At 48.8% G+C, this 12,500-nt stretch overlaps 1 protein-coding gene across 4 annotated transcripts in view; it reads left to right on the top strand.

The window, feature by feature from the left end:
* smap1 (small ArfGAP 1) overlaps nt 1–12,500 on the top strand; it is a 105,380-nt gene that overhangs the window by 36,698 nt on the left and 56,182 nt on the right. Inside the window, exons 5-6 of one of the 4 annotated variants that reach the window (XM_062519247.1) lie at nt 2,104–2,175; nt 5,070–5,150. The exons of 1 other annotated variant lie outside the window; for it this stretch is intronic. In XM_062519247.1, coding sequence (XP_062375231.1) covers nt 2,104–2,175; nt 5,070–5,150 — 153 coding nt within the window. The remainder of the gene's footprint in view (nt 1–2,103; nt 2,176–5,069; nt 5,151–12,500) is intronic. 2 more of the 4 variants (XM_062519249.1, XM_062519248.1) reach the window with 2 other exon arrangements.

Here is a 12,500-nt window from a genome sequence, read left to right as displayed (position 1 = left end):
GCACAGACGTGCCTGGACATTTAGCCGGCTGCCTCCATCTCCCCCTGCTGTCGTTTTGATCAGCGCATCATTAGAGAATACTGTGCACTTCTGCAGCCCTGCAACAACCCCACCCCACCCTCCCCACGCCCCCACCTGCGCCATGTCACCTGCATCAAAGTAGGGAGGACAGGCTGCTAATAAGCCTAAAGACCCCCCCCCCATCACACAGGGGTCTCCTCTGCTGGCTCTACAGAGGCGTGTGTGTGTGTGTGTGTGTGTGTGTTTCTGCATCTGTCTGTGCCCGTGTTTATGAATCACCCAGGTCCAGCACTCTCTCACTCTCACTGAAGAGATAGCCCCTCTGCTATCTGTGCTGTTGTACAGTGTGTGTGTGTGTGTGTGTGTGTGAAAACATGTGTGGCTGTATTGGCGTGTGTGTAGCTGCATTAATGTGTGTGTAGCTGTATTAACTTTGTGTGTGTGTGTGTGTGTGTGTGTGTGTAGCTGGACCATTGTTTTGCGTGTCTATTGTATTCAGTCTACTGAATACTGTACTTGGCTGTATTGTCTACATATACAACATCTAGTGTTGTTGTGTAAGACCCCTACAATACCACCCTCCCTCTCTCCCTCTCTCCCTCTCTCCCTCTCTCCCTCTCTCTCTCTGTATCTGTCGCTGTCCCTCCCCTTCGTCCTCTCCTCCACAAGGGAAACAAAAGACAGGAGCAGAGAGAGATAGAAAAGGAGAGGTTATCTCTCCATCTGTCTTCCCTGTGTGTGTTTGTGTGTGTGTGTGTGTGTGTGTTTGCCTGTGCTCTGTTCTTCTGTCAGGCTTTGCTGTTTAACCTTGTTTGACTCCTGACTGCTTTTTTTCCCTGTTTGACTGGAAATTTTCGTGTTTTTTTTCTGTACAGAATGACAAAATGTCTTTCTCCTTGTCTCTCTCTCTTGCTTTGTCTTCTCTCTCTCTCTCTCTCTCTCTCTCCCTCGCTTTATCTCCTCAACTCTCTCTCTCTCTCTTTCTCTCTCTTTCTCTCTCTTTCTCCTGGTCTCTGTACTCGGTCTCCCCATTTATCCTTAATCTTCATCTCTATCTACCATTCTCTCTTCTGTCATTTCTTGGTTTCCTGTGGGATCTGTGTGTGTGTGTGTGTGCGTGCGTGTGTGGGAGGGATGAGAAATGGATGGAATGGCGTATGTGAATGATTGCCGTGGGGACAGATGAGAACGAAAGAGAGAATGAAAAGAAGATGAAGGAAGGAGAGAAGGAGAGAGAAGATGCAGAAGAAGTGAGGGTTGTGACTTGATTAGCTTCCTGTTATCGGCCCCACAGTATGTGGGCTGAGCAGATCATGCCCCCCCCCCCCCCCCCCCGCAAAAAAAAGAACACACACACACACACACACACACACACACACACACACAAAACAGAAACAGAAACCGCTTTCCCTACTCCCACTCTCTCATTACCCCTTTTCTCTGATTACACCTCGCCCCCCTGCTCTCCTCCTCCTCCTCCATACCCATACACAGAGACACAGACAGAGACAGAATGTGATTTATGGGATGGTGTCATTTGTCATCTCTGATACAAGAATAGTGTTCTTCTTCATGAGACACGAGTCTCTCTCCTTCCACAGCTATTATGGACTCCATTTGGCTCCTATTCCAGACCTGTTTTGTGTGTGTGTGTGTGTGTGTGTGTGTGTGTGTGTGTGTTTAGAAGACTGAGTACACAAGACCACTGGCCAGGATTTGTGTGTGTGTGTGTTTATACACAAACAGAACTCTTCTAGCAGTACTACAGCAATGTATGGTGTGTGTGTGTGTGTGTGTGTATCAGTGCTTTTGGCTTGCAGTGCTTCCCCTCAGCACAACAATCAGGAGGCGCTCCGTTGGTGTCTTTGCTGCCTATTGATTCTGATTTCACTTTATCTCTTCCCGTCTCTCACCCTCTCTCTCTTCCCACGGATCTCACCCTCTCCCTCCTCTCCCCACACATCTGTCGTTCACATCCCCCCCCTTCCTCCTCCTCACTCCGGCCTTCCCCCCTCACCTCCCACCCCACTCCTCCTCCTCTTCCTCTTCCTCTTCCTCTGGTGCTCCTGGTGGGTTCTGCAGAAGGCCCCTGATGTGGCTCAGTCTTCCTCATCCTCTCCCTCCTCACAGGCATCTGAGAAAAACAAGTTGGAGGTATGCTATGCTAAGCTACGCTACACTGCTGTGTTGTGCTGTGCTGTGCTATGCTAGTTCAAGGCATGCTGTGTCTGTGTCTGTGTTGTGTGGTGTTTTGGTCTTGTCATTTAATCCTTATGTAGGAGGCTACTGTACATGTCAAGCTGACAATCCTGTCTGTGTTTTTTTGTTTGGGTTTTATTTGTTTGAGTCGTGTTTTTTATGTTTTGTTTTTGTTTACTCTTTGTGTTTTGTGTCTGTGCTTGTGTTTCTGTTGTATTTGTTTTTTTTGTGGTGTGTTGATGCTGTGTTGTGTTTGTTTGTGTTGGTGGTCTGTTGAGTTTGTGTTTGTTTGTGTTTGTTGTGGATTGTTTACTATGTGTGTGTACGCTCTTTTTGTGTCGTGTTTTTTTCTGGTGACATGTGGTTGTGTTGAGTGTTGTTGCTTGTCTATGTGATGCAGAGAGAGAGCAGTAGAACTCACTGTGCTTGTTGTCTTGGACCCTACAGAAGAAAGCCTTTGCCTTTGAAATACTTGTGTGGTGCTGTCTAGTTTTTAAGCCAGTCGGGATCAACAGGCTTAGACATCCCTCTCACTCAGGCATGCCTGCCAGCCATTGTTACACACACACACACACACACACACACACCATACACACACTCACACACCAAATACACGCCCACACACACACACACACATACACACACACACACACACACACACACACACACACACACACACACAAACACTTTTGAGTAGCCACAGTCCAATCTTGCTGATCATTGTCCAGACCAGCTACGAACCACACACACACACACACACACACACACTCTTGCCCAGCAGGCCCAATTAAGACCTCTGGAGCCTCCCCCCTCTCTGTCTCCCCTCCTCACGAGGTCAGACATGCAGACACGGGCAGACACCCTTTTCCCTGGTCAGACCTGTCCCTGGAAGCCAAGGCCACGGCGGAGAGGAGCAGTCAGGAACGAAGGATGAGAGGGAAGAGAAGAGGGGGGAGAAGGGGGGAGGGAGATTTAAGACGAGATGCAGAGAGGGTCTGTCTGTAGAGGACAGAGCCCCGAGGACACACACTGTCGTCAGTCTGAAGGGTACGGTGCCTCACATGACATCATCGCTCTAAAGAGCCAGGAGAGAAGACCGGAGGCGCGGGGTGGGGTGAGTTGGAGGGGGGGGGTGAGTTGGGGTGTGTGGTGGGGGATATAGATGGTAGGAGGGGGAGGAGAGAGGTACCAGAGATGGAATAAGGAAGCAAATGAGGGAGTGTAGAGTTGGAGAAGAGGAGAAGGGGGGGGGGGGGGGGGGGGGGGGCAGGGAGTGACTAATTGGATAGGGGAGGTGCTGGTGGAGGTGCTGATTGAGGACAGAGGCAGATATGGAGGGGAGGAAGGGAAGGAGGAAAAATAGAGTGAGGGAGAGAGAAGGTGCAAGCAAGATGGAAAGGGCAAGAGGTAAGGAAGGGGCAAGCTAGATGGAGAGGGGGAGGGGGAGGGGGAGAGGGGGGAATGTTTGAGGTGTGAGGTCACATGTTTTGGTGATGGTAGCAGATCCCTGAGGTAGGGGGGAGATGAATTACACATGTCTCCTGTCCCTGCCAGCACACTGCAGGTGTGGACATCTGGACTTGACACACACACACACACACACACACACACACACACACACACACACACACACACACACACACACACACACACACACACAGAGGGAGAGAGAGAGAGTGCTGGTTGTAGATGGGGTGGGTTGTCATGCTCTGTGTTTGTATACGCGTCTGTATACATGAGCAGTTGTGCTCTGGTGTGTTTCTCTGTTTACGATTGAATGTCTGTGTGTGTGTCCGTGTAAAAAGCTTTCACATGTGTGTACACATGGACGTGTATGCATACATTTGTATCGTGTGTGTGTGGTGACTGCGGTCATGCGTGGGTGTATATATGTACGCGGGGAGGGGCCGCAGGTTCAAGGTGTGAGCCCCGATCGATCGGTCGGGCTTGTGAGCGTGCAGAAAGGTAAATGGAGTAATCGATACACTTGTAAAGGCTCTGAGAGACAGCGTACAGCACTTTGCCATCCTTCAAGGTGCCTCGCTTTCTCCGTCTCTCGCTCCCTCTCCATCCCCTTTTCTCTTTTCATATCACTACACTCTCCTCTCCTCTCCTCTTCTTTCCTTACATGTATTTCTCCTGACACTTGCACCCCTTACACATCTAAGAAAGCCTTGTGCTGGTTGTTTACTCAAAGATCATACCTGCAGCCCATTCGCTGTTGCCTTTTCCTTTTTCTGGTTTACTTTCCTTCTCTTGCTCTTTCGCTTGCTCGCTCTCTCTCTCTCTCTCTCTCTCTCTCTCTCTTTCTCTACAGTGAGAAATTGATTTAGTGTAAGTGCAAGAGAGGTGGTGGAGGAGGGGGAGCAGGGAAAGAAGTGGAGGCGAGGGAGAGGGGTGGTGACTGTGGGGGGCGCCAGCAGCTCGATAACAATCTTTGAACCCTTTATGAGTTTTTCATTATTCATAATTATGCTGGCTTCTCACCAGAGGCTTCCTTCGAGTCGCAGATGTGTGTGTGTGTGTGTGTGTGTGTGGTGTGTGTGTGTGTGTGTGGTGTGTGTGTGTGAGAGAGAGAGTGAGAGAAAGTTTCTTTAACCTGTATGTGTGTGTGGGGAAAAAAAGAAACTTGTGGTTTGTGAAGTTTATGGAACACTTCCAATGGGGAGTGTGTGTGTGTGTGTGTACGTATACGTATTCATCTCTACCTGCATGCTGGCTCCTACATGCCTGCACACTGCATCGACACAGACAAACTGACTGACTTCCCACTCCTCTCCCTCTCTGCCTGCTTCCCCTCCCTCCACCCCCCCCCCCCATCCCTCACTCTCACCCCCCTCCCCCGACAGAAGGAAAGGGAGAAGAAGAAGGACGAGAGGAAGAGGGAAAAGGACACAGACAAAGGGACCAAGCCCTCGCCTCTGGAGAAGGTCAGTACAAATCTCCCCGTCCACAAACAGCGATCAACGACGCCGTCGTCCCACCCTCCCGCCACCCTCCACCCTCCCCTCCGCACCGTCTCCGCCTCTCCCGCCTCCATCCATCTCCATGGAGACTCCCTCCATACATCAGGGCTTAGTTAAACGGCACCTTGAACTGTGGCCTGCATGCTGTAGTTGTATGAAAAGGTTGCGGGTGCCTTTTGGAGGCCAAACGACCACATGGCCAAATGGATGTGAAGGTCCACAGGTTTGTGCCATGAACGGTTCAAAAGGCATATCAAGCATGTCACGGAGAGTAGAGTAAAGGGGCATTTTGGCTCACAAGACGGCAGTCAATAATAGATCCATTGAAAATGAGGTGAACACAATAGATATCCATACAGCACTTTGCACACTTGGTGTCAATATCAAATTGTCAATCAATCGGTGTTCCTTACATCATTCAAGATGATGCTGGATAGAAAATAAAGGCATCGTATCGCCTCCCCAGGCAGTCCGGAGACTTATCTGAATTTGTTTTAAAAAGCAACCACCATCTTGTGGAGTGCACGCCTAATGCCCATTTGGTTGCTGCCCCTGGAGCTTTAATTAGCATGGGAAGTCCAGCCCACTGGGACTGCTCTGTGATGATGGCTCACATTGGAATGTTGCTGATTTACATGATGAAGCATTGCAGTGCAGTGTAGTGAAGGGCTTGCATGTGCTGATAGCTTCAGTTGTGTGTGTGTGTGTGTGTGTGTGTGTGTGTGTGTGTGTGTGTGTGTGTGTGTGTAGGTGATAACTAGAGCTGTACAGTAGTTTATCTCTGCGCCAGTGCTTATTAGAGACCTCAGCAAAGCACTGTTGCCACTGCTCATAGCAGAACTTACTAGAAGGGAAAATGATGTACTACACCAGAGATGCTGTGCTACAGAAATGCAGAAATATATACACACACACACACACACACACACACAGAGAGATATGTACTGAATCTGTATGCAAGCTCACATACTGCCACAGAGCTGTATACGGTATCTTATCTATTTTAAGAGCTCTCCTAGAGAACAGAAACGGGTTAGGTCAAGTGTGTTGTGAAGAACCTTGTGATTTCTCAGTGATTTCTACTGTGTAACTGTGTTTATGTTGTGAGATTCTGCTTGGGTTTTGAGATGAAAGCAGAGAAAATGCAGGAAGATTGGAGGTGGGAGGGGGGCGTGCACACGTTAGGAGCATGACAGGTGCTGAATGACGGGCAGGCAGGGTGAGCACGGTAGGGGGTCTCCTGGCTCAGGATGCAGGGGCTGTGCTTGAAAAGACCCCCCACTCCATACCTTTACTCCTGTCCTCATTTATCACTTCCTCTCTCTCTCTCTCTCTCTCCCTTTCTTTCTCTCGCTCTCCCACTCGCCACACTTTCATTGCCTCCTGTCTTCATATATCTTATACTGTCTCTTGACCTTCTCTCCAGTTTGTATACCATGACATGCCCACTTGGGGTGTGTGTGTGTGTGTGTGTGTGTGTGTGTGTGTGTGTGTGTGTGTGTGTGTGTGTGTGTGTGTGTGTGTGTGTGTGTGTGTGTGTGTGTGTGTGTGTGTGTGTGTGTGTGTGTGTGTGTGTGTGTGTGTGTGTGTGTGTGTGTGTGTGTGTGTGTGTGTGTGTGTGTGTGTGTGTGTGTGTGTGTGTGTGTGTGTGTGTGTGTGTGTGTGTGTGTGTGTGTGTGTGTGTGTGTGTGTGTTAGCATTAGTTCTGGGTCATGGTGCACAGGGAAAAGCAATTCCATGGCCTTTAGGAAACTCCTGATCCTAGTGGTAGCAATCTCTCCAGCTTTCCGCACCACTGCTTCTCACCCAGTAATATTCACAACCCCAAGGAAGGTGTGTGTGTGTGAAGGAGAAAGAGTGAGTAAGTTCAGGAGTGCTCAGTCATACGTCATAATTAGTCCTTCTCTTAAATGTGGGAAGCTGCTGACTTGCACAGAAAGCGCACACACACACATTACAGCTGACCTTCTGCAGAGTAAGGCACAATGCACCTCTCTCTCTCTGACTGATGGACACACACACGCACACACAAACACACAATGGTTTGATTAAAGGTGGTGTTCACTGCTGTTAAACTGCTACTTAGTTGAATCTACAATGATAACAATGCCTTGTCCTAATGCATAGCCTGTTGCGTTGACTGTGTTTTGTGTCACACACACACACACACACACACACACACACACACACACACACACACACACACACACACTCACATCCATCTCACTGCTAATGCCCCTATCCCTCAGTCCCAACAGTGTTAGCTTAACACTGGCCATTTGTTTTCTGCTCATCAGTTCATACTGATGCAACCTCTCCACACACACACACACACACACACACACACACACACACACACACACACACACACACACACACACACATAAATACACACACACACACACACACATAAAGACACACACATACACACACGCACATAATAAAGACACACACACACATACATGAATACACACACACACACACACACACACACACACACACACAGCCCATCAAAGAGGTCCAAGGGGAGGTCCAAGAGGGCTTTTGCATGTGTGCATCCTTGCTCTGACCCCAGCTCTGAGTGGAGGGAGCTCAGGTTCATCTCCATACACATATATATCATTTGCATGATTCTTCATGTAGTTTCTGATTTTGTGTTTTATTTGAGATGTGGATGTGAGTCTCTCTGTCTGTCTCTGTCTGTCTGTCTGTCTGTTTGCCTGTCTGCTTGTGCGGTTGTATGTGTGTGGCGTAGGGGGTCAGTGTGTATTGTCTGTGTGAGTGTGTGAGCGATGTGCCCCCTGACCCTGTCTCGGGCACAGATAGAGACTAGAGCATGCTGGGAATGAGGAAGTATGATGGGGGTGAGGGGGTGACTCACCCGGGGTCAGCACCAGGATTGATTAAAGCAATGGTACTTGAGGGATTGAGGGGTTGACTGACGTGTGTGTGTGTGTGTGTGTGTGTGTGTGTGTGAGAAAGGTGTGACTGGAATTCTGAGTAGCTCTGGGACCATGGGGTACAGAATGACGGAGAGATTGATGGATTGAAATGCACAGAGATGGATAGAGAGAGAGAGAGAGAGAGAGAGAGAGAGTGCGTGAGAAGCGGCGACGGACAGTAGCTGGACGAGGACGTCCTTGGAAATATGACAGACAAAGCCACATGAAAGTATGGAGACTGTGTTTGAGTGTGTGTGTGTGTGTGTGTGTGTGTGTGAGAGTGATGGAGAGAGAGAGGGTGTAGATGCTGGAGACGCATCACCTAGTCTTGCTCTTGCTTGTGCTGGGAAAATACTACTTCCTCTTACTCTTTCTCATCAGACACACACACACACACACACACTTACACACACACACACCCAGTCCTCTCATTTCATAGTTCACTGTGCCTCCCAGCAACCTGTGTGTGTGTGCGCGTGTGTATATACGCCTGATGAATAAATGATGAAGGCACGGTGTGTCTCCCTCAGGTTCCCCTGATGAGTGTGCTGGTGCTTGATATCCTCTGAACACGTGCATCACTGAGTGTGTTTAGCTGTTCTGGGGTGTATTATCAGCCGCCGCCATGCTACACGGACCACCACGAAGCTCGCGGTGTCAACAGGGTGTGTGTGTGTGACAGTCTCTGTGTGTGTGTGTGTGTGTGTGTGTGTGAGGCATTCAGACTGACCATCAGAGGGGAGACAGTTGGTCTTCAGTGTAGTATAGTAGAGTTTTGGGTCAGTATGGTGATCTATAACAGTAGGGGCCATGACTGCAGTATTATAGACCTACAGTATACGACGTGTGTACTGTAGGAATGCAACCCAAGACCCTGTGCGCAGGTTGGAGAAATTGAAATAGGATGCATCAGAAATATCCACCAGTTTGTGCTGCATATTTTGGAGATACATGAACCAACATGTTGAATGCATTTGCACTGCATTTCCAGCCAGGCTTATTCACTCAGACAATTCGGAGATTCGTTTCGGAGATTCGTTTCCTGGGAGGGCAGCAGGACACCTTTATCAGTCGCTACTCCCTGGCAGCTGAAACCCCAGCCTGGGCCACAAGGAGCAGTGTGTGTGTGTGTGTGTTTGTGTGTGTGTGGGGGGGGGGGGTGGAGGCACAGATGTGGATGGCAACAACACACTACAGTGATAAATGCACAGTTAGCCTAGCACTGCTATTGTGGAGCCTAGATAAGGGCCATTGGAGAACAGCATGGGTTAGCTATAAGTGTTGTGTGCACGCACTGCACAATAGCAGAATTAGACAGCAGTACTGAAATGACTAAATTAAATCACGCTAGCTTTGTTTGTAACATGCACTGTACAACACAGCATTTGTTTTGGAATCCTTAACTGATTTGAGTGATTGGTGTATCATGTGCCAGTAGGCTTAGCCTAGTTGCAGCAGAAGAGGGGGATATGACATGAATTATCAAAGGCGCTGCACAGTCCTTTAGCCTCCCCTGTGATCAGAGAGGCAGCGATGCTAATGGATCAGATAGCGGTGGATGGGGCGCTATGTGAAGGCTGATGTTGGGCTGGGCATGTAATATGCATGATGGGGAAGATGAAGATGCATGTAATGGGCTCTGGTGGTCTAGAGGGCCTGAAGTGGACGGCCTGCTGTCGTACGTTCTCATCGGGTCCATCTAACCTGTGTGTGTGTGTGTGTGTGTGTGCTCAGCTGATTGGGTTTGTTTTTGATGCTGGTGTGTGTTGGTAAGGGATGGGAATAAGATTGTGTGTGTGTGTACTCTTGCATTGAGTCATGTATGTGAGAGGTTGTGAGTTTGCTAGGAGAAGGATAAGATGCCGCTGCTGGCCATCTTATTTGTATAGCGTTCGTATTATCAGGAATGGTATGGTGTTTGTGTGTGTGGTACACATACTTCTGTCGTTCTCAGCCATGCATGCATGCTCAGCTGTGTAACATCATTCTCTATGGACGTGTCTGAAAAGCCAGTTAATCTTTTGCAGCAGAGAGGACGGGAGAAAAGAAATGTGCTGACAGTTGGCGTTCTAAGTCGGGAGCTAAACACACACACACACACACACACACATACACACACACACACACACACACACACACACTTTCTCTCTCTCACACACACACACACACACAGAGGGAGGGAGGGGGTCCAAATGTCCATTTTGTGTCCTTACTCCTGCACTCCCACACAATTCTGTTATTATCCTCCTGAGCAGGGAGAGGAGAGGAAGAAGAAAGGAGCATGGAGAGAGAAAAAGAAGGAGGGAACGGAGGAGGATGAGGGGAGGGAAAGAGAGGAGGAAGGAGAGAGAGTGAGAAATGCGAAGGAGGAGCGCTGGGCTTTTATAATAATTGCTCCTGTAGAATCAGCAGAGTTTAAAGAGGGAGGATGTAAATAGTCCTGTGCCTGCCTCTCTCTCTCTCCCTCCCTTGCGCTCTCTCTCTCTCTCTATCTCTCACTCTATTTCTCTCTCTCTCTCTCTCTCTCTCTCTCTCTCTCTCTCCCCCCTTTCCGCAGCCCTCTATCAGGAGGTGGATTTGTGTGAAGTTTGGAAGCCAGTCAAATTCTATGCGGCACTGCAGTCTGCAAAGTGGGCAGGAGGCAGGGAGAGGAGGGGAGAGGGCAGTTAGATGAGGAATGGGGGAAAGAAGGAGGAGAAGAAACCACCCCATCAGGGTGACCCCCTGGGAGCAGGGGGAAAAGGGGGGGCGGGGGGGGGGGCACAGCAGCAACCACCGTTCCTCGACAGCCCTTGGTGTTCGTGTTTTTAACATGCACACCGCCGTCTCGGAAGATCAGCTCGCTGCCTAGCTCCAAGATTGAGGATCTGTTTTTTTTTTCTCTCTCTCTCTCTCTCCTTTTTTTCTTTTTTTCCCTTTTTTCTGTGGCTAACAGCTAATCTTTTGCTTGGAGTTAAATCAATATGCAGTTAGGGAACGGTTCACTCGGCGAAGCACAGGTGTATTAAGCAGGCCTGGTTCTCCCTGGCCCTCCGAGGATTAAGTTTACAGCTCAGCTAAATGGAGTGGAGGAATATAATTTATCTCGCCATTTGGCGTCGGGCCTGTGCTAAAAATCTGCTCTAAATGTTTTATCTCTCCGCTGGCACGAGGTGTTTGTGCCAGTTGAGCTCTCGTTGGAAGTTGGATGCTGTATCGGCAGCTTAAAGCACTCACTTTGCTGATTGTGAAGACACAGTCACTCCACCAAGGCAGTGCGGCGCTGTCGGACAGTGCCAATAAACAGAATGCCTCTGTACATTTACGTCCATAGATCGATAGAGCGATACTGTGCAGTTTTGTACCACCAGACGGCTATCTTGCCGACGTTGCCCAGAATGCCACTTCATTTGCAGCAGTGCTGGGGCCTCTATTCATGGGTTTCATCAGGTCCCTTTCCACAGGTGTATACAATTAAGCACCTAGATTATGAATGCAGACTGCATGGTGCTTAATTAGTACACCTGGGGAGAGGGACCTGATGAAACCCATGAATAGACCTCTGAAGTTTGCCTACAAGTAGGAGCCAAAGCTGCCATCTTTGCCCATATAAGGAGTTCCGGGTGTTACAGTAATTGAAGCTAACTGCCTATGGCAAGTTGCATTGTCAGTTAGCTCTGGGGTAGCAAAGATCAAAGTGTGCCATCTTCACCTACTGAAGATCACAGTATCCACATGAAGGCAGAGGACAAAACCTCTGTAGCGCAAAACGTCTGCATTTCCAATTTCTTTGTCCCTGTGAGAGTTTAACAGGTGCGATAGTTCACAATCCTCATGTTATTTTTCCATAGAAAAAATCTCAAGATACCGGATCTCCTTATTTGGGCAAAGATGGTAGCTTTTTTGTAGGCGAACTTTGGTTTGGTTTCCGACAGAGTTGTCGACAGAGACTCGTTTCAGTGTGCACGCCACACCGCAATTAGCCAGGTCATTACTGTCATCAATATTGTATTACGATGATTGGGAATTTCTTCCTAATTATATCCCGTTGGGCAGGGTAATCACTGTGTACAAGGGCAGCTCAGTTATATGCAGGCAGGAGTCAGGACATTTAAGTGGAACATTTTTGTGTGAGCTGTCAAGGACTATGATTACTAAAGTAGAGGGTTTGATATAGTCGCAATCGACGTACATTTTTCTCAATTGACTTTCTAGTTTATTTTTCTCCAAAATGTATTGTTTTCCCTTTGAGGAACTTCTCAGACCTGGGTTGCAGTGTTTTGGCTCCGTCTGTGACCTTCTCCCGTCTGTGTCTGTTGTTGTTGTCTGTGCTGCAGTACGGCCTCCCTGGCTGCGTTCGTTAGCAGTAGCGCTCAGTTGCTCGTTAGGGTTT

This window comes from Sardina pilchardus, chromosome 18 (assembly GCF_963854185.1).
Source record: "Sardina pilchardus chromosome 18, fSarPil1.1, whole genome shotgun sequence".
NCBI lineage: Eukaryota > Metazoa > Chordata > Actinopteri > Clupeiformes > Clupeidae > Sardina > Sardina pilchardus.
This window is presented reverse-complemented; position numbering and strand designations above follow the sequence as displayed.